This window comes from Gopherus flavomarginatus, chromosome 7 (assembly GCF_025201925.1).
Source record: "Gopherus flavomarginatus isolate rGopFla2 chromosome 7, rGopFla2.mat.asm, whole genome shotgun sequence".
Lineage (NCBI taxonomy): Eukaryota > Metazoa > Chordata > Testudines > Testudinidae > Gopherus > Gopherus flavomarginatus.
Window position 1 is genome coordinate 59,162,058 of NC_066623.1, and position 22,872 is coordinate 59,184,929.

Consider the following 22,872-nt stretch of genomic DNA (forward strand, 5'->3'; position numbering starts at 1 on the left):
TTCAATAATTTTGGTCATATTTCTAGATTTGTGAAGATAGTTAACTTTATGAATTTAGCTTGTAGAGGTGAAGTAAGTAAAGCTTATGAACCTATCACCCATTCTTTGGAAATCTTGGCTATATGTATTGTATATGTAACCTGTGAAACTTAAATATATAAATTGGTATTCAAGAGTAACAAGCTGACAACTTGTAGTCTAAATGGGAGCTTCCATTGACAATATATCCATAGCCTGTTTGTAAAATAAATAAAAATTCAAAGCATGAGATATAATGGAAAAACTCCATAGATATTTGTGTGTCACATGGGTAGTGAATTTGCTATGGATTTTTAAAATATATAGGTGTTCTGGCTTTAGCTGGAATAAGAAACTCAGCTTAATTTGTGTAACTCTTGTTAACTTGGATTTTTTTTGTTAAAAATATAGTTTTTAAAGAAAATCATAATATTGCATTGCTGTGTTTTAATGATGCTGTCTAATAATTACTCCACACACAGGAGTTTCATAGATTGGGATGAATTCATTAAAAGGAATTAGTTAGTGAGCCATGCAAAACTGTTTTAAAATGTTTTGTTTCATTGTGATACTTGAATTAATAGGAAACTTGTTTTTATTCTTTTATTTTTGTTTTGTGAGATCTAACCACAGCCTGGGATACTTTTTCTCAAACTAAGGCTGCAGTAAGTATAATTTTTTCTAGATTGAAATCAGTTAATGGCCATGGCAGTTTTATTTAATGCATTATTTTCCCCATAGTTTGATGGTTATAAATGTAAAAAATGGGACAGGTAGTTGGTGGCATGAAGATGATGGATGTTCTTATTGCTTTGGACCGCAATTCTGACAATGTAACTTAGTGGTACAAGAAGCTCAGTACTGAGGTTAATGAAAAATCAGTCTTGCTTGGCTACTATAAAACTAACACCATTATCAATGAATAGTATTGTTTGTATCAGTCAGAATGGTATAACGAATGTATGGGTAACTTGTGCTAAATATTTTTGTAATTTGTTTTTAATTATTGCATAAAAGATGTAAATGTGAACTAGAATCTTGTGCTATCTTTACACTGAAGATTTTAACTAATATTAAATATTTCTTTATTTCTTTATTTGTATTATCATAGCGCCTAGGAACCCCAGTCATTGGCCAGGACCCCCTGGTGTTAGGCACTGTACACAAACAGAACAAAAAGACAGTCCATTCCCCAAAGAATTTCCAACCCCTGAAAGCACATAAGCTGCCAACTGGTAGCTCTATAGTAATCCTGGGCCACCAAATTACATGTCAGCTTTCACCAAACTGAATATTATAAAGAATCATTCTCCTGAAAACCTTAGTTAGAGCTAGTAAATATCAAGGCCAAAGTTTTTCAAAAGTGACTAATAATTTTGGGTGCCTAATTTTGCCACTTTAAAGTGTACTGGTTTTCAGAAAGTAATGAATGCCCATCCTCTGAAAATCCAGACTCCTTTACAATGTCAAAGTTGGGCACTTAAAGTCACTGCTTACATTTGAAAATCTCCAAAATCCCTGCAGGTGTGAGCTGTAGAGTGAGATCCCTCTGTTCATCATTTTAAAGGAACTAACTGTCCTCTCCTTACCTTCAGAGATAGAGACTGTTGAAGCAATATACATATGTTTCATAGTTCCATATGTACTGCACCAACCATGGAATTACTACCATGATGTGTGAACTTAAGCGATATACTCATGATGCAATGCTACATTTTCTATAAACTGGGGTACAGTGATATCAAGATGCTAAATTTCTTTGACAACTTAGGGAATTTATCTGTATGTTCATTACCCCTCTCATTTTTAATAGCTGAGTGAAGTGGTACAGTTTTATATGTGGAATCCTATTTCGTGTTACCTCTAGAGTAGAGCATTATAGAATACAGTGTGTTTTCGTTCTTAGTGGTTATGTTTCAATGAGGCCAAGTGTTAAGACCTTTAGCATTTTGTATAATTCTGCTGTTGGCAATGACCCACTTGTGGAAACAGGTTTAGTCAACAGAACTTAATTTGAATAATCTTTTTTATACTAATCTTCATCATCTAATGTTTCTGGTCACAAGACTATACAAGTTTATACCACCAGACTTTTAAAGCTGTTCTTCCCTGTAATTGTTTCTCACTATGAAAGTCAGAGGAGGTCTGTATTTTTTTTTTAAAGTTGTATCCTCAACATTCAAAAAATGAACCTGAATATTGTTTTGTGTCTTGAAATTCTAGTTGCGTCATATTGAGAATAAACTGGAGGTAGCGCCTACCAGCACAGCAGTGTTTGATTCTGTCATGGATGCCAAGAAACCCTCTGCCAGTGCTACCAGGAAAATAAGCAGGAAAGGTGTGTATTACTTATATAGGGCAGAGTAAGAATAAGTCTTTCTTAGTAGTATCATTTTTATTCTTTTAATCCTCTTTTCCTGGTTTCCTTTGTTTATGAACTTGAGAGAAAGTTGGAGCAATGTTTCTCTTCTGAATACATTGTCTTGGGGGAAAAAAAAAGATGCTGCCTATCTGGTGATGGTATTTGGAACTCACTAGAAAGGTGCTTTGCTGCAACTTGTCCTTGCCATAGCCTGTTACCTTGTTTCTACGGCATTCCAGCTAACAGCTACACACGCTGATGGCTAGCTCCAACAGTAGTATTACATTGGAGTGACCATCTAAATTTTTAACATTTCTTTAACTGGTTAACTTATTTTAACAGTTTCACAACACTCATTTTCAAGGATAAATGCCCTTATATTGCCTTTTTAGAGTGATTGTAATCATGACAACAAGGCTATGAAAGGAGGAAAAATCATATTCTAATGCTACTTTTAGAACTTAAACCACTTATGAAAAAATGTGTTCCTATTTGCAGAGTGTGTTTTCCTCATCTCTGTTCAGCCCCTATGGTTAGTCGTAATTTAACTCATTTGGCATTCTCATATGTTTTATATCAGGGGTTCTCAAACTGGGGGTCGCGACCCCTGAGGGTCACAGGGTTGTTACAAGTGGGTTGTAAACAGTCTGCTCAGTGAGGCTGACACCCCCGAGCCCCCATTAAATTAAATTCCCCCCCGCCGCCCCATTTTTAATTTCTAGATGGGGTCACAGTCAGAAGCTTGCTGTGTGAAAGGGGTCACCAATACAAAAAGTTTGAAAACCACTGTTTTATATTGACATGTCAGAGCAGCAAGAAAACTGGTTGGATCTCTATATTTCTCTCATTCAGTCAACTCTCTTAGGCTTAATCATTCCCTGTTATGATTTTTTAAATATTCTTTTAGAAATTTTATATGAAGAACTAGTGCAATGATTTGCTTGAGTGTTTACCACTTACCCCTGGTAGCTTGAAACAGCTTGCTGGTGAAGAGAAGGTGATAACTTAAGTACTATTCTTGAGCACTAATTGAATTGGAAGAGAGCTGCATTCTAAACCACTCGGCCCTATGAGCCTTCTCTTCCTGCAGATGTTAGGTACCTAGAGGATTCCTTGGTTTCTGCTTCAGCCTCCAGGTCCTCCAGCCAAAATAAGTCACGCAAAGAGAAGTCCTCCCGCAGTCCTCTTCGAGCTACAACTCTGGAGAGCAATGTGAAAAAGAGTAGCCGTGTGGAATTTCGTGAACCCTTGGCTTCATACGGGTTAGTGCAAGAGAGAACTGACATTTACTGTGAAATACACAAACTGGAACAGAGCTGTTGCCAATGTTCTTTTGAATACTTCAGGACTGGATTTATTTTTTTTCTGCTAATAGGTGGAGAATGAACAAAACCTCTTGGTTTTAGATTGAGCAAGTATAATGTCTGATGTGTTGCATAAGGGGCTTTATCATCCGTTTACAGGAGGATGGACACAATGATCCAATAGGTCTCTTATGTCTTTAACTTCAGTGATAATCCCCCAATATTTGGAATATCACAAAAGTGTTGTATTTGTTGCTGAAAATTCATTCTTGTTCTTTTTCTGCTTCTGCTAACCACCTATATTAAAATAATATGCTGTAATTATACTGTCTACTAAATCCAAGCATTTCATTCTTAGTATTGAGGCAAAACATTTGTTTTTAAAGATCAAGGAGCTGTCTTAACTGGGATTTTTAAAGGGGTTTAAGTGGGTTAGGAACTCAAGTCCCTTAAACTGTTCTGAAAATTCCAGCCCTAATGGTGACTAGTCACTATGACAACTTGTTTAAAAGGCTGCCCTTAACAGAGCTGCCACTGTTTACCAATATTTTAATTTTCTATACAGTGTACAGAATAAGCCAAAGAATCTTCTTCAGCACTGGTATTGCAAATGATAACAGAAAGACTGAAATGTTTTATTTAACTGCTGAATTGCTGTTGCAAAGCCAGCAGAGGAAGTAGAAAGCATTATTTCAAGTCATATGGAATTAGTAGCTATTTCTTATCTTCTTGGCAGTGGTGATAGATTTTAAAAACAACTTTTCCTACTTTTGATTCATCTTAGAATCTTTTTTCTAATGTATAATATTGGTGATGTAGAGAGAATGTTTTCTATCTTGATAACATTTTTTCTTTGCTCTTTTGAGGACTTTGATTGAGGACCAGCTCTTTTATTATTGCCATAACCAACAGAACGTGACACTTCATTTATTTTTGAACATCATAAGTAATGATAAAGTTTTCTTGGCTGTTGTCATGCATTCATGTAATTTAAATTTTTTTACTTCCTTGACATTTTACTTGTGGAATTTTTGCACCCTATTAAGTCAGCAGACAAACTGGTAAACTATTGTATAAACTTAGAGTCTTTAAAGAAACACCTTTAAAATTGCATAGGAGAGTATTGAACAGCAGGGGATCACTGTCCCTGTTGTAGGGAACACTGTCTGTGTCTCTCACATGTGCACGGGTGCAGAGAATCTTGCTAACTTTAAGAAAATATTGGTTGGGGGCAGTTGGAAGGTGTGTGGTGGGGAGAAATAATGATTACAAGGTACCCAAAAACCTAAAACAAGCTTGTCACTGCAGAGTTAGTTTGGTTAGTACTTAAGATTTCTGAGACTTGTAACATTTCACCATAAGTCCTTCATTACTTTTTTTCTCAGTTTGTGGCAAACCTTGGCCCTAGTCATAATGAATGACTTGTTTAAATTGATAATGTGTAGGATTTTTTAAAGTGCTGAACCTCTGCCTAACTCAGATCCCACTGAAGTCAATGGTAAAACTGTTGACTTTAATAAGAGCTGAATTAGGCCACCACTGACTGTTTCTTTAAAATCCCACCCTTTATCTCTTTATTTATAATGGGCCCAGCACCAACGTTATCTCAGTACTAGTAGGAATGAAACATAAGCAAACACAGAAGTTCTATCTTGCCTGCAGGCTCCTCATTCCAACTGTGGATTTTCCTCATTGACTACATGAGAGGCAGAGTTGGACCTGTCAGGCTGGGGGCTCTTTTGCTAATTAAACTGCTCCTATTGTTAGTTCCCCATCTGGAATAATTTTTTCCCAGACATCAGTTGCTTGGTGTAAAAACAGTGTATCAAATTGTTTGACTTCAAATGCAGGGGGGGAAACCATGAACAGATGAACTCTTATCAACCTAATATCCATTTCTCATTCAAATATACTTAGATATAAAGAAATCTAAAGTACAGGTAATGAAAAAGACTAGCTTTTGACATTGTGAAGATTGTAAGATCAAGTATTCAAGTCAAGGCATTCAAATTGTTATGCTTGTGCTGATTATGTTAATTCTGTCCTATTGCGTGCCCTGTATACTTTTATGATATACATTACTAAGAGTGTGATACCTGAAGGTCTGTATTTGACAGTGAAAAGAGAAATAGAAAATGCTGTGTGTATGCAATGTTATGCACATGGCTTCAAAAAGCTCCCTTGAACATATACTTGCCTAAGGACTAAGCCTACTAGCCTAGATGAAAAACAGTGTCACCTCAGTACTTCTGCCATTGGCACATATTCAACCCCTCTTCAATAAACCTTAAATAAATTCTGCCCTCATAGCATGCACACATCCTGGAATACCAAAAGAGCTGACTGAGAGATCTGAGCCATCAGCAAATGTTCAAAAAGTCTTGGAAGCCAGGAGAGATTTTAGAGGACTGGAAAAGGGAAAATATAGTGCCAATCTATAAGAAGGAAACAAGGACAACCCAGGGAATTACAGGCCAGTCAGCTGAATTTCAGATAATGGAGCAAATAATCAAACTGCAAACACCTAGAAGATAATAAAGTGATAAGTTACAGTCGTCATGGATTTGTCAAGAAAAATTGTGTCAAACCAACCTAACAGCCTTCTTTGACAGTAACAGGTTTTGTAGATGGGGGGGAAACAGTAGATGTGTATCTTGACTTTGCAAGACTTTTGATAGAGTCCTGCATGACCGTCTCATAAACAAACTAGGGAAATACAACCTAGGTGGAGGGTGCATGATTGATTGTAAAACTGTTCCCAGAGATAGTTACCAGTGGTTCACAGTCAAGCTGAAAGGGCATATCGAGTGGGGTCCCATGGGGATTGGTCCTGGGTCTGGTTCTGTTCAATATCTTCATTAATGATTTAGATAATGGCATATAGAGTACACTTATAAAGTTTGCAGACGATACCAAGCTGGGAAGGATTGCAAGTGCTTTGGAGGATAGGATTAAAATTCAAAATGATCTGGACAAGCTGGAAAAATGATCTGAAGTAAATAGGATGAAATTCAATAAGGACAAATGCAAAGTACTTCACTTAGAAAGGAACAATCAATTGCACGCATACAAAATGGGAAATGACTGCCTAGGAAGAAGTACTGTGGAAAGGGATCTGGGGCCATAGTGGATCACAAGCTAAATATGAGTCAACAGTCATTCTGGGATGTATTAGCAGGAGTGTTGTAAGCAGGTATCATACCTTTAGTCCCAGATTTGGACCTTAGCGTCCAAAATATGGGGGTTAGCATGAAAACCTCCAAGCTTAGTTACCAGCTTGGACCTGGTACTTGCTGCCACCACCCAAAAAATTAGTGTGTTTTGGGGCACTTTGGTCCCCCTGAAAAACCTTCCCTGGGGACCCCAAGACCCAAATCCCTTGAGTCTCACAACAAAGGGAAATAATCCTTTTTCCCTTCCCCCCTCCAGGTGCTCCTGGAGAGATACACAGACACAAGCTCTGTGAATCCAAACAGAGTGACTCCCCCTCTCCGTTCCCAGTCCTGGAAACAAAAGCACTTTCCTCTTCACCCAGAGGGAATGCAAAATCAGGCTAGCAAATCCAACACACACAGATCTCCCCCTGATTTCTTCCTCCCACCAATTCCCTGGTGAGTACAGACTCAATTTCCCTGAAATGTCTCAGTAAAGAAAACTTTAACAGGTTTTAAAAAGAAAGCTTTATATAAAAAAGAAAGAAAAATACATACAAATGGTCTCTCTGTATTAAGGTGACAAATACAGGGTTAATTGCTTAGAAGAAATATGAATAAACAGCCTTATTCAAAAAGAATACAAATCAAAGCACTCCAGCACTTATATTCATGCAAATACCAAAGAAAAGAAACCATATAACTTACTATCTGATCTCTTTGTCCTTACACTTAGAAACAGAAGATTAGAAAGCAGAAACTACTTCTCCAAAGCTCAGAGAAAACAGGCAGACAGAAAACAAAGACCTCAAACACACAATTCCCTCCACCCAAAGTTGAAAAAATCCGGTTTCCTGATTGGTCCTCTGGTCAGGTGCTTCAGGTGAAAGAGACATTAACCCTTAGCTATCTGTTTATGACACGCCCCCCAAATTGCAGACAGTGGGGAAGCTCACTGGCGGCGATTTCCTTCTAGAACTTTAAAATAAACAGATTACTACAACACATGCACCTTTACATATACTACTAAGAATATAACTAACAGACTTCTACATTTTAAGAACACTTTTTAACTACTGAATTCTGGGAAACTCTCACGGGAGAGTGCATCAGCAACTTTGTTAGAAGCTCCTGTGATGTGTTGAATTTTAAAATCAAAATCTTGGAGAGCTAAACTCCAACGAAGAAGTTTCTTGTTGTTCCCCTTGGCAGTATGAAGCCACTTTAGTGCAGCATGGTCAGTTTGTAGTTGGAACCGCCATCCCCAAACATATGGGCGTAGCTTTTCCAGGGCGTACACAATGGCATAGCATTCCTTTTCACTGACTGACCAGTGACTTTCCCTCTCAGACAGTTTCTTGCTGAGAAACACGACAGGATGGAAGTTGTGATCTGTTGCTTCCTGCATGAGCACTGCTCCTATACCACGCTCAGATGCATCCGTGGTTACTAGGAATGGCTTGTCAAAGTCCGGGGCCCTGAGTACAGGGTCAGACATGAGCGTCGCCTTAAGTTGGGTAAAGGCCTTTTGACACTCATCAGTCCACTTAACTGCATTTGGCTGGGTCTTTTTAGTCAGGTCGGTCAGTGGGGCAGCGATTTGGCTGTAGTGTGGTACAAATCGCCTGTAGTATCCGGCCAAGCCTAAGAAGGATTGGACCTGCTTTTTGGACCGTGGGACAGGCCACTTTTGGATAGCATCCACCTTGGCCTGTAGGGGGTTTATGGTTCCTCGACCCACCTGGTGCCCCAGGTAAGTCACTCTGTTTTGGCCTATTTGACACTTTTTGGCCTTAACAGTTTGTCCGGCCTGCCTGATGCGCTCAAAGACCTTTTCCAGGTGTAGTAGGTGTTCGGGCCAGGAGTCTGAAAAAATGGCCACATCATCGAGGTAGGCAACTGCAAATTCTCCCAGTCCAGCTAGTAGACCATCTACCAGCCTCTGGAAGGTGGCGGGTGCATTTCGGAGGCCGAAAGGAAGGACATTGAATTCATACACCCCCGCATGGGTGACGAATGCTGACCTCTCCTTGGCAGGTTCATCTAGCGGTACTTGCCAGTAACCCTTGGTTAAGTCTATTGTAGAGATGAACTGGGCACGTCCCAACTTCTCCAGTAGCTCATCGGTACGTGGCATTGGATAGTTGTCCGGACGAGTTACAGCATTTAGCTTACGGTAGTCCACGCAAAAGCGTATTTCCCCATCTGGTTTGGGTACCAGAACCACTGGAGATGCCCATGCACTGGTAGATGAGCGGATTATACCCATCTGTAGCATGTTCTGGATCTTCCGTTCTATAGCAGCTTGGGCATGAGGAGACACCCGGTAGGGTGGGGTTCTGATTGGGTGAGCATTACCTGTGTCAATGGAGTGGTATGCCCGTTCAGTCCGTCCTGGGGTGGCTGAGAACAATGGGGGAAGCTAGTGCACAGCTCCTTGATTTGTCGCCGCTGCAGACGTTCCAGGGTGGTTGAGAGGTTCACCTCTTCCACGCCACCGTCTTTTTTTTCCGTCATAGTAGACACCGTCAGGCCACTCAGCATCATTTCCGTGGACTGTAAACTGACAAACCTGTAAGTCTCTGGAATAGAAAGGCTTGAGAGAATTAACATGGTACACTCTAGGCTTTAGTGAGGAATTGGGAAATGCTATGAGGTAGTTTACAGTTCCCAGGCGCTCTTGGACCGTGAATGGCCCTTCCCATGATGCTTCCATCTTATGGGCCTGTTGCGCCTTCAAGACCATAACCTGGTCTCCTACCTTGAAGGAACGTTCTCTGGCATGTCTATCATACCAGGCCTTTTGCTCTTCCTGAGTATCCTTTAGGTTCTCTCTAGCAAGGGCTAAAGAGTGTCGGAGGGTGCTTTGTAGGTTGCTTACAAAGTCCAGAATGTTAGTTCCTGGAGAAGGCGTAAACCCCTCCCATTGTTGCTTCACCAACTGTAATGGCCCCTTAACCTTGTGACCATACACAAGTTCAAACGGTGAAAACTCTAAACTGGGATGTGGTACAGCCCTGTAGGCAAACAGCAACTGCTGCAACACTAGGTCCCAATTATTGGAGAATTCGTTGATGAATTTTCGTATCATGGCCCCCAAAGTTCCATTGAACCTTTCCACCAGGCCATTGGTTTGATGGTGGTACAGTGTGGCAACCAAGTGATTCACCCCATGAGTTTCCCACAGTTTTTCCATGGTCCCTGCCAGGAAATTAGACCCTGAATCTGTAAGGATGTCGGAGGGCCAACCTACCCTGGCAAAGATGTCTGTTAGGGCCAGGCACACAGTGTTAGCCCTGGTGTTGCCTAGAGCTACTGCTTCCAGCCATCGGGTAGCAAAGTCCACTAAAGTCAGTACGTACTGCTTTCCTCTGGGCGTCTTTTTTGGGAAAGGGCCCAGAATATCCACAGCTACTCGCTGAAATGGGACCTCAATTATGGGGAGTGGCTGGAGAGGGTCCTTGACCTGGTCTTGAGGCTTTCCCACTCTTTGGCATACCTCACAAGACCGGACATACTTGGCAACGTCCTTGCCCATCCCCTCCCAGTGGAAGGACTTCCCCAACCGGTCCTTGGTTCTGTTCACCCCAGCATGGCCACTGGGATGATCATGGGCTGAGCTTAAAAGCTTCCCCCGGTACTTAGTTGGAACCACCAACTGTTTTTGCGGCTGCCATTGTTCCCGGTGTCCACCAGAAAGAATTTCCTTGTATAAAAGTCCTTGGTCTATAACAAACCGGGATCGATTAGAAGAGCTGAGAGGCGGTGGGGTGCTCCGTGCCGCCGCCCAAGCTTTCTGAAGGCTGTCATCTGCTTCCTGCTCAGTCTGGAACTGTTCCCTTGAGGCTGGGGTCACCAGTTCTTCCTCAGACTGTGGACTTGGGCTTGGTCCCTCTGGAAGCAATGTAGGTGATGGGGTTGTTTTCGTTGCTGGTGAACCGCTCTCCGCTGGTGCACCTGAGGTTATTTCAGGCTCTGGCTGAGCCTTTTGGGTATGGCTGTCTGTTGCTTCTGCCAGTTCTGGCTCGCTGGCGCCCTCTGGCGTTGAGTTTGAAGATGTGGTTGCACTTGCTGGTGCTGGTTGCTGTTCCAGTTCCGGGCCTGGGACTGGAGGTGTTGTGGCTGTTTCAGTGGTTGGCATGGAATCCGGGTCCACTACCTCTGTCTGGGTCTCTGGTAACCCAGACGGGGCATCTGTGGATGGCTCAGGAACAGGAATAGGTCTGGAAGCTTGCCTGGTTTGGCTACGTGTAACCATTCCCACTCGCTTGGCCCGCTTCACCTGGTTGGCCAAGTCTTCTCCCAGTAGCATGGGGATAGGATAATTGTCATAGACTGCAAAAGTCCACATTCCTGACCAGCCTTTGTACTGGACAGGCAGTTGAGCTGTAGGCAAGTCTACAGCTTGTGACATGAAGGGGTAAATTGTAACTTTGGCCTTTGGGTTGATGAATTTGGGGTCAACGAAGGATTGGTGGATAGCTGACACTTGTGCCCCCGTGTCTCTCCACGCAGTAACCTTCTTTCCGCCCACTCTCAAATTTTCCCTTCGCTCCAAGGGTATTTGAGAGGCATCCGGGCCTGGGGATCTTTGGTGTGATGGTGGTGTAATGAATTGCACTCGCATGGTGTTCTTTGGACAGTTGGCCTTGATATGTCCCAGTTCATTACACTTAAATCATCTTCCATCTGATGGGTCACTGGGCCGAGGTGAGTTACTGGAGACTGGTGAGGTGGAATAGTAGGGTGTGTGTGGCTTTACTTGGGTGGTATGTGGGGTCTTTGGCTGTCCTCGGTTGTAGGGTTTATGGTCAGTGTGCCCCCTGGGGTAATCGTTCCCCTTGACAGTAGCTTTCTTGCTTTCTGCCACTTCCATCCATTTGGCTCCAATCTCCCCCGCCTCAGCGAGATCTTTGGGTTTTCCGTCTTGTATGTACCGTGTGATGTCTTCAGGAACACCATCCAAGAACTGCTCCATTTGTATGAGGAGGTACAGTTCTTCCAAGGTTTTAACATTGTGTCCTGATATCCAGGCCTCATAATTTTTTGCAACGTAGTAGGCGTGTTTGGGAAATGACACCTCTGGTTTCCACTTTTGGGTTCTGAAGCGCCGACAGGCATGCTCTGGGGTTATCCCCATTCTGTATCTGGCCTTGGTTTGAAAAAGTTTATAGTCATTCATTTGCTGCTTAGGCATTTCAGCTGCCACCTCTGCTAAAGGTCCACTGAGCTGTGACCTCAATTCTACCATGTACCGGTCTTCAGGGATGCTGTACCCAAGACAGGCTCTTTCAAAATTTTCCAAGAAGGCCTCAGTGTCATCACCTGCCTTGTAGGTGGGAAATTTTCTGTGATGTGGAACCATAATTGGCGAAGGGTTGTTAGGATTGGCTGGCACATGCAGCCCAGCTTGCGCCAAGTCCAGTTCATGTTTTCTCTGTTTTTCCTTCTCTTCATTTTCTTTTTGTTGTTTTTCCATTGCTTTTTGTTGTTTTTCCATGTCTCGGCGGTGCCGCCTCTTCTTCTTCTTGCTTCCTTCTGTGGGCCAACTCATCTTCTGCTTGTTTCCTTCGGTGGGCCAACTCTTCTTCTTCTAGTTTTCTTTTGTGTGCTGCCTGTTTGATTTGTTCTTCTCTTTCTTTCATCTCCATCTCTTTTTCGTTTTATTTCCAGTTGTCGCCTGTGTTCAGCTTCTTTGATTTGTTCTTCGGCCTCAATTTTTGCCTTAGAAGTCATGGTTCCTGTTTTCTTGGGTTGGGGTGCCCTCCGGTGTTTATCTTCTGCACTGCAGGCTCTGTTGCCTCCTAGAGTCTGCCTAGCAACAGTGCCTTTAGCTAATCTTCAATGTTAAGTAAACCTGAAAAACCACTTTATTTGCATGTATATAGTGCTGGTAATGACTCTCAATGTGAGAGCTATTGTCACAAAAGATTCTTTGTCACAGCTTAATGGTCTCTTGCTTATTATGCAAGCCACAAACTGCCAGAGAGAGCAGAAAAAAAAAATTCTTTTTTAAACCCAAACTGTTTCTCTCTGCTAAAAAGCCCTTAGCAGAGAAGAGAAAAAAATAATATTCCTACTGGCCTCTGGATTTTGTCTATCCCGTAACCGCTGCCACTCATATCATACCTTTAGTCCCAGATTTGGACCTTAGCGTCCAAAATATGGGGGTTAGCATGAAAACCTCCAAGCTTAGTTACCAGCTTGGACCTGGTACTTGCTGCCACCACCCAAAAAATTAGTGTGTTTTGGGGCACTTTGGTCCCCCTGAAAAACCTTCCTTGGGGACCCCAAAACCCAAATCCCTTGAGTCTCACAACAAAGGAAAATAATCCTTTTTCCCTTCCCCCCTCCAGGTGCTCCTGGAGGGATACACAGACACAAGCTCTGTGAATCCAAACAGAGTGACTCCCCCTCTCCGTTCCCAGTCCTGGAAACAAAAGCACTTTCCTCTTCACCCAGAGGGAATGCAAAATCAGGCTAGCAAATCCAACACACACAGATCTCCCCCTGATTTCTTCCTCCCACCAATTCCCTGGTGAGTACAGACTCAATTTCCCTGAAATGTCTCAGTAAAGAAAACTTTAACAGGTTTTAAAAAGAAAGCTTTATATAAAAAAGAAAGAAAAATACATACAAATGGTCTCTCTGTATTAAGGTGACAAATACAGGGTTAATTGCTTAGAAGAAATATGAATAAACAGCCTTATTCAAAAAGAATACAAATCAAAGCACTCCAGCACTTATATTCATGCAAATACCAAAGAAAAGAAACCATATAACTTACTATCTGATCTCTTTGTCCTTACACTTAGAAACAGAAGATTAGAAAGCAGAAACTACTTCTCCAAAGCTCAGAGAAAACAGGCAGACAGAAAACAAAGACCTCAAACACACAATTCCCTCCACCCAAAGTTGAAAAAATCCGGTTTCCTGATTGGTCCTCTGGTCAGGTGCTTCAGGTGAAAGAGACATTAACCCTTAGCTATCTGTTTATAACAGCAGGACATGAGAAGTACTGTATATACTCGTTCATAAGCCAAATTTTTTTAGTAAAAAAGGGAAGCACCAGAGAAGTGGGTCAGCTTATGAATGGGTATAGAGAGGGAGAGGTGGGACACAAGGAGCAAGGAGAGGCAGCACAGCCAGCAGAGACAGAAGGGAAGAGGTGGGGCCAGAGTGTCTCCGCTTGTGGCCACGCTGCTCTCCCCGCAGCCTTCGAAGCAGCTGCAACTCTGGGGCTGGCAGGCTGCAGCCATGCTGCTCGGCCCCACCCCACAGAGCAGGCTGTGGCTGCACCCCCTGGCCTGCTGGAGCACGCTGTGGCTGCACCGCCCAGTCTGACCTGCTGGAGCAGGCTGCGGCCACACTTCCCAGCCTGCCAGAGCAGCTCCAGCCAGGCCAGAGACATCCTCCCAAGATAAGGTGGGAACGAATGAGATGGGGAGAGTGTGGGGGCCCCGGGCTAGGGATGGGGTCATGTGGTGGTGGTCACAGGGGTTACTCTCCTGACTCCCAGCTTCTTTCCCACCCCCCTCACAAAATTTCCCCACCAGTTGCTGTCCAAGCCCGTCAGGGTAAGCAGCTGGTGCGCTGGGACACTTTGTTTACTTAGGTTTACCTCTGTGCCTGTGGATGCTCGAGGTAAACAAACCATCTCAGCCCACCAGTGGCTTATCCTGATGGCCCAGGAGCCAAAGTTTGCTGACCCCTGAATTATAGGATAGGCTTATGAACAGGTTATGAAATTTTTCCTTTTTTATTTATCCATCTTGGGTGGGGGAGGGGTCAGCTTATAAATGAACCGGCTTATGATCAAGTACATACAGTAATTCTTCTGCTCTACTCCGTGCTGATTAGGTCTCCACGAGAGTATAGTGTCCAGTTCTGAGCGCCATGTTTCAGGAAATTGGAGGAAGTCCAGCGGAGAGCAACAAAATGATTAAAGGTCTAGAAAACATGATGAGGGAAGATTGAAAAAATTGGGTTTTTTTTAGTCTGGGGTAAAGAAGACTGAGGGGGGACATGACAACTGTTTTCAAATATGTAAAATGTTGTTACAAGGAGGAGGGAGAAAAATTGTTCTTGTTAATCTCTAAGGATAGGAGAAGCAGCAATGGGCTTAAATTGCAGTATAGGAGGTTTAGGTTAGATATTAGGAAAAACTTCCTAATTGTCAGGGTAGTTAAGCACTGGAACAAACTGCCTAGGGAGGTTGTGGAATCTCCATCACTAAAGGTTTTTAAGAGCACATTAGACAAGCACCTGTCAGGGATGGTCTAGATGATACTTGGTCCTGCTTTGAGTGCAGGGGACTGGACTAAAAGACCTCTCAAGGTCCCTTCCAGTTCTGTGATTCTATAGGTTTTTGCGAACAGGGCTGCTAACAAGGACTTTTGCAAGGGAGTTCTCCAGGAGAAGGAGGAGCAAATACAGCATTCTTGGGGTAAGTAGCTGTCTGTAGTTTGTGTTTGAAGGTTACTTGCTGTGTGCTGAACTTGTGTTTGTCTGTCCATTTGGTTGTTTGAAGGACCATGTGCTGTGGCTGGCAGTTGGAAGCTGTGAGCCTCAAAGTAAGGTTTGAAAGCTAGAAGCCTCTGTTAATTGGCTGAGCCTTAGTCAGCGGGCGGGGCTATCAAGAAGGCCAGGGCTTTATAAAGCAGTGAGCATGTGCCAGGGAGCTTTGCGACCAGGGCTGCTAACAGGGAGTTTTGCAAGGGAGTTTGGAAGGGGAGTGGAAAAGGGGTAAGGTTCACCTGTCATTCTTTAAAACCTGTAAACTAAACTACATTAAAAACATCTTAATTTAAACAAAACCCTTTGATTAACTTAGGTAGCTGTAGGAGAGAACGCAGGCAGAAGCCCAGCAGCAGAGTGGGGGCTATCCAGTTTATTGCGTTGAGTGCAGAATGTATGATTACCTGCCCTGTGGATGGGTGGCGTTTGTGTGCATTCGGTGCAAGGAGACTGCGTACAGGCTTTGGAGGCCAGGGTGGTGGAACTGGAGGAGCTAAGGGAGGCAGAGAGATATGTTGATGAGGCTTTCTGGGACACTGTAGAATTGTCTCACCTCTGGTTAGATAGCCCGTGCGCTGTTGAGGAGCATGAAAGACCCAGGGAAGTAGAGCAGTCAGCGGGAGCAGAGGGAAACCTTCCTATAGTTGGGACCCTCCTTCCAGATGGTTTTAAGGTATCCTCTCACACTGAGGCTACCTCTCCAGGGAGGGAACTCCAGTCACTAGGAAAAGGCAGGTGTTAGTAATGGGAGATTTGATCATTAGAAACATAGATAGCTGAGTTTGTGAAGACCAGGAGAACCGTATGGTGACTTGCCTGCCTGGTGCGAAGGTTGCAGATCTCTCGAGGCATCTAGATAGACTTATGTGTAGTGCTAGGGAGGAGCCGGTGGTTGTGGTACATGTAGGTACCAATGACATAGGGAAGGGTAGGAGAGATGTCCTGGAAACCAAATTTAGGCTGCTAGGGAAGAGACTGAAATCCAGGACCTCTATGGTGGCATTCTCAGAAATGCTCCCAGTTCCATGTGCAGGGCCGGGTAGGCAGGCAGAGCTTTTGAGTCTCAATGCATGGATGAGACGATTGTCTAGAGAGGAGGGGTTTAGATTCATTAGGAACTGGGGAAACTTTTGCATTGGTGGAGCCTGTACAGGAGAGATGGGCTCCACCTAAATCAAAGTGGAACCAGACTGCTGGCACTTAACATTAAAAAGGTTGCAGAGCAGTTTTTAAACTAGGAGATGGGGAAAAGCTGACTGCTGCAGAGGAGCACGTGGATTGGACAGAGACTTCTCTTAGAGGAGAGTCTATTGACAGAGATTTTCTAGGTTTTAATCAGGAGGAGAGGATGGAAGAGAATAATGTAAGGGCCAGATCAGACGAGAAACATTCACATAAAAAAGAATCTGACACATCAGAAAAGGGCAGACAAATAAACAGTGACAAGTTCTTAAAGTGCTTGTACATAAATGCTAGAAGTCTAAATAAGATGGGTGAACTAGAGTGCCTCATGATAAAGGAGGATATTGATATAATACGCATCACAGAAACCTGCAGGACTGAGGACAATCAATATATCGGAAGGACAGAACAGGTCGGGGGAAGGGGACTATATGTGAAAGAAAATGAAGAATCAACTGAAGTAAAAATCTTAAGTGAATCCATGTGTTCCATAGAATCTCTATGGATAGTAATTTCATGCTCTGATAAGAATATAACATTAGGGATCTATTATTGACCACCTGACCAGGGAACAGTGATAGTGACAAAATGCTAAGGGAGATTAAAGAAGATATGAAAATTAAGAACTCAATAATAGTGGGGGATTTCAATTATCCCCGTATTGACTGGGAACATGTCACTTCAGGATGAAATGCAGAGACAAAATTTCTCAATATTTTAAATGACTGCTTCTTGGAGCAGCTGGTACAGGAACCCACAAGGGGAGAGGCAACTCTTGATTTAGTCCTGAGTGGAGCGCAGGAGCTGGTCTAACAGGTAACTATAACAGGACCACTTGGAAATAGTGACCATAATATAACAACATTTAACATCCCTATGGTGGGAAGAACATCTCAACAGCCCAACACTGTGACATTTAATGTCAAAAGGGGAACTATGCAAAAAATGTGGGGATTTATTAAACAGAAATTAAAAGGTACAGTGACTAAAGTGAAATCTCTGCAAGCTGCATGGCTGCTTTTCAAAGACACCATAATAGACGCCCAACTTAAATGTATAACCCAAATTAAAAAACACAGTAAAAGAACTAAAGAAGAGCCACCGTGGCTTAACAACCATGTAAAAAGCAGTGAGAGATAAGAAGGCATCTTTTAAAAAGTTAAATCCTAGTGAGGTAAATAGAAAGAAGCATAAACACTGCCAAATTAAGTGTAAAAATGTAATAAGAAAAGCCAAAGAGGAGTTTGAAGAACGGCTAGCCAAAACTTCAAAAGGTAATAACAAAATGTTTTTTGAGTACATCAGAAGCAGGAAGCTTGCTAAACAACCAGTGGGGCCCCTGGACAATGGAGATACAAAAGGAGCTCTTAAAGACGATAAAATCATTGCGGAAAAACTAAATGGATTCTTTGCTTCAGTCTTCAAGGCTGAGGATGTTAGGGAGATTCCCAAACCTGAGCCGGCTTTTGTAGGTGACAGATCTGAGGAATTGTCACAGATTGAAGTGTCACTAGAGGAGATTTTGGAATTGATTGATAAATTTAACAGTAACAAATCACGGGGACCAGATGGCATTCACCCAAGAGTTCTGAAAGAGCTCAAATGTGAAGTTGCGGAACTATTAACTATGGTTTGTGACCTGTCCTTTAAATCGGATTCTGTACCCAGTGACTGGAAGATAGCTAATGTAACAGCAATATTTAAAAGGGGTTCTAGAGGTGATCCTGTCAATTACAGACCAGTAAGTCTAATGTCAGTGCCAGGCAAATTAGTTGAAACAATAGTAAACAATAAAATTGTCAGACACATAGAAGAACATAAATTGTTGAGCAAAGGTCAACATGGTTTCTGTAAAGGGAAATCATGTCTTACTAATCTATTAGAGTTATTTGAAGGGGTCAACAAACGTGGACAAGGGGGATCCAGTGAACATAGTGTACTTAAATTTCCAGAAAACCTTTGACAAGGTTCCTCACCAAAGGCTCTTACATAAATTAAGTTGTCATGGGGTAGAAGGGAAGGTCCTTTCGTGGATTGAGAACTGGTTAAAAGACAGGGAACAAAGGATAGGAATGGTAAATTCTCAGAATGGACAGAGGTAACTAGTGGTGTTCCTCAAGGGACTGTCCTAGGACCAATCCTATTCGACTTATTCATAAATGATCTGGAGAAAGGGGTAAAAAGTGAAGTGGCAAAGTTTGCAGATGATACTAAACTGCTTAAGATAGTTAAGACCAAAGCAGATTGTGAAGAACTTCAAAAAGATCTCACAAAACTAAGTGATTGGGCAACAAAATGGCAAATGAAATTTAATGTGGATAAATGTAAAGTAATGCACATTGGAAAAAATAACCCCGACTATACATACAATATGATGGGGGCTAATTTAGCTACAATGAATCAGGAAAGAGATCTTGGTGTCATCGTGGATAGTTCTCTGAAGACATCCACACAGTGTGCAGTGGCGGTCAAAAAAACAAACAGGATGTTAAGAATCATTAAAAGGGGATAGAGAATAAGACGGAGAGTATTTTATTGCCATTATATAAATCCATGGTACGCCCACATCTTGAATACTGAGTACAGATGTGGTCATCTCATCTCAAAAAAGATATACTGCCATTAGAAAAGGTTCAGAGAAGGGCAACTAAAATGATTAGGAGTTTGGAACAGGTCCAATATGAGGAGAGATTAGAGGCTAGGCCTGTTCAGCTTGGAAAAGAGGAGACTTAGGGGGGATATATTAGAGGCATATAAAATCATGAGTGATGTGGAGAAAGTAAATTAGGAAAAGTTATTTACTTGTTCCCATAATACAGTAACTAGGGGTCACCAAATGAAATTAATGGGCAGCAGGTTTAAAACAAATAAAAGGAAGTTCTTCACACAGTGCACAGTCAACTTGTGGAACTCGTTGCCTGAGGAGGTTGTGAAGGCAAGGACTATAACAGCGTTTAAAAGAGAACTGGATAAATTCATGGAGGTTAAGTCCATTAATGGCTATTAGCCAGGATGGGTAGGGAATGGTGTCCCTAGCCTCTGTTTGTCAGAGGGTGGAGATAGATGGCAGGAGAGAGATCACTTGATCATTACCTGTTAAGTTGTCTCCCTCGGGGGTACCTGGCATTGGCCGCTCTCGGCAGACAGGATACTCATCTAGATAGACCTTTGGTCTGACCCAGTACGGCCGTTCTTATGTTCTAGGTTGAATCATTTCTACCCCATCTCTTTCCAGGCTGTCTGTTCTCAGTATGCTGCCCAAAGAGATGGCATCTACCTTCCTAGGTGCAGATCTCTTTTTTCACTTGAGTCTTTTATACCTAGATTCTTCCTCCCTTTTTTTTAAGGCAACAGAAGCTGTGGTCCACTCTACTTCTCACTCTTCCACCCTCCTATAAAAATGTAGCAGATCTAGCTGTTATAATTCCTTCTTTCCGTAAAATGTGCTGTAGTGTTTGGGCCACTCTGTTCCCAGTCCCCCTCGTTCTCTTCAAGGAAAGCTGCTGAAAACTGCTTTGCCCACTCAGTTCATTTGTTTGGCCAAAACCTATGCATACCTGAATCAGTAGATGTTACAAACTCTGATTCTGCACATTTGCATTAAAATACGGCATAAAAGAAATTTTGTCAGTCAGCTTCTGAAACAGCCTTATCTTTTGGCATTTTCTTGCTTCTGATTGCATGTTACTTGCAAACTGTTAACATCCCATTAACAGTTGTTGGGTTTTTAAAAGGGAGAGAACTGTTGGGAAGGAAGATACTGGGAGGTAATTAGCTTGCTGAGCTGATCACCTCTATTAGTGAACCTTGTTAAGTTCACTGCTCTACCCCCAATTCTGTCTGAAAGATCGGTAAGTTCCTTTCTCATCAGTTTTTCTATGCTGTGCACACGTCAGATGCAAGTTCCTTTTTCTGCAACTTAGAAGCTTCATTGTCTACTATACATTTTCTGAACTAAGAAGTGCTAACTTAAGGAACTGTGCACACATTTTTTTCACTCTTGTTAAACCTAAGCTACTGAAGGGATTTTGCTCAAACTTTCCAGGGGATGGGAAGGAATCACTTTCAAGGCAGCAACCAAGTATAGAAAATTTCAGCTGAAGTAGGGAAACATTCGAAAAGTAGTGAGCGTATAAAAATAGGATCATAATATAAACTTTTGCAACTTTCATTATATTAGGTAACATTAAGTGCCCATTGTAATAAACAAAGTAATTGTTTCCATGAGTCATCTAATAGGTGTTGCAGATTGGCATCTAGAAATCTATACTCTTCAGAGGTTTTCTGGTGTGTGTAAAAGTTAGTTTATCTCAGCAGATGTTGAAACCATTATTATGCTGACCATTATAGTTTAGGCAGCATAAGCGAACATCACAAATGTTAAAATTGGTAGATTTTTATACAGTGAATAACATTCTCTCTGATTTAAGAAACTCACAGGCGTTCATACTGTATACTTCATGTAGGTGATGATGACTACAGAGTTAATTCAAACCTAGTTTGTGGTGAATTTACTGTTGTGTTTCTAATGTTGACTTTCTTTTGTGGTAGGGAGACTTATGGTGCACCATCTTATCAAAGTGCTAGTCAATTGGAGGCAAAATGTTTGCTGTCTGGTTTAGACCGTAATGAAGCACAGGACAAGACTGAAGGAATGAGCTGTATGATATATGACAGGAATGAAAGTGACTTACATAACAGAAATTTTGAAAGCCCACATTCTTCTGCTGCAGATGACACAGTTGTTAGGTATTTGAATGACCGACCAGCAATTGATGCTTTGCAGAACATTGAATCTGTTTTTAAAACTTTAACCCCTACAAGATCAGAGGAGGAAAAGACTAATGGATCCAGAAGAGATGAGAGCAGCACTAAAACTCCTTTGAGTAGCACAGCCCAGGATGTGGAATTGAAAGGGATAAGGCTGGCAGAATCTTCTCCTTCCTCTACTAGTACTTCTAGTGCCCACAGGCTGGAAATCTTAAAACGGAGGCAGCATGACTCTAAATTGCATGATGCTAAATTGGAGAAGCTGAAGGAGCGGATTAGGAAACAATGGGAGCATTCGGAAGAATTAGGCAGCAAGGGACAACTTCTGGGATATGCCGAGCAGCCTGTAGTGGTAACAAATGTGGAGAACACAGTGACGCCAAAAGTCAGAAAAGTGGCAGTTGCACCCCCTGCTCCAACATATAAAGGTATGTAGACCCTCTATCTCATGTTATTTACATGTAGGGGGGGAGAGAGAGAGAAAGCAGAGTTTGTGTAGCGTGTCAAAATATGGGAATTGGCTTGTGACTTCTGTCTGTCTGGGTAGAAATTATTTAAATATGACCACAGGCAAGAAATTATGCCATCTAAATGTACACCTTCAGTATATTTTACATCATTTACAATTCCTCCTGCACCTTCTCCCCAGTCAAAATAGAAAATTAGAGCATGCCATCTCATTACTCTCTTAGGTTATCTGTATACTAGATGCATTTTCATGTAGTCCTGTGCAGGATTTGGTAATTTATATATGCTGAAAATTTTTTTCTTCTAATCACTTTGTCAAAGGTATGTTAAACACCAGTTGCATTTAAAACTGTTTAAAGGTTTGAAGCAAAAGCCAGGAAGTGCAAGGTTAAGCTTTTCACTTTGTATTTCAGCATGAACACAAAGAATTAAGACCAAGTATTTGTCCTAACTTCAGGCTCCCATAATTTCTGAGAGTCTAGAATGGCAGTGGTGGTGTTCTAACATAGTTTCTTAATAAAATTTAGACTTTTTTACAAAGAGAAAAATGCAGAAACCTCAAAAGGTACAATTACTGACTTTAACCAAAACATCCTTCAGAGTTCAGGTTATCCAATATGGGGCCTCTTTAGATTATATGACCGTATTATATTCTTATATACTGTTTAAAAGTATTGTTCACTCATTGAGTGAGTTAGGTTTTTTGTTTTTTTAAAAGCTGTTGCTGACTATAACGGAAATACAGTCTTGAGCACAAGAGCTGTTTTAATGGAACCTTTTTTAAATTGTTTGTTGCACATGCGCTAGAAATGGGCCCTTTCTGTGAAATTAGGATCCGGCTTTCCCCCAAACTCAGTGATATTTTTGTGAGTGAATAGAGAGTGGGTCTGCCTATAAATACATGTGGAATCCACTCCAAAGATTAAGGGTGCCTAGGCCCCTCTTTATGCACAGTAACTTCTTTTGAAATCTAATGTCTTGGTTGGTTTACACACTTCTCTGAAATCTCTAAAGATGAATCCTGGTCTTTTATTCTCTAAATGTGAGATATGGAATAGGTATGAATTTCTGATAAGACTTGGAAAATCAGGCCTTATCT

The 22,872-nt window shown here is 41.9% G+C and overlaps 1 protein-coding gene across 8 annotated transcripts in view; it reads left to right on the forward strand.

The window, feature by feature from the left end:
- Positions 1-22,872, forward strand: part of CEP350 (centrosomal protein 350) — a 177,832-nt gene that overhangs the window by 18,702 nt on the left and 136,258 nt on the right. For 6 of the 8 annotated variants that reach the window (XM_050962940.1, XM_050962943.1, XM_050962945.1 and 3 more), the window contains exons 3-6: positions 640-683; positions 2,242-2,356; positions 3,471-3,642; positions 21,087-21,733. In XM_050962940.1, coding sequence (XP_050818897.1) covers positions 640-683; positions 2,242-2,356; positions 3,471-3,642; positions 21,087-21,733 — 978 coding nt within the window. The remainder of the gene's footprint in view (positions 1-639; positions 684-2,241; positions 2,357-3,470; positions 3,643-21,086; positions 21,734-22,872) is intronic. The other 2 variants (XM_050962944.1, XM_050962947.1) reach the window with 2 other exon arrangements.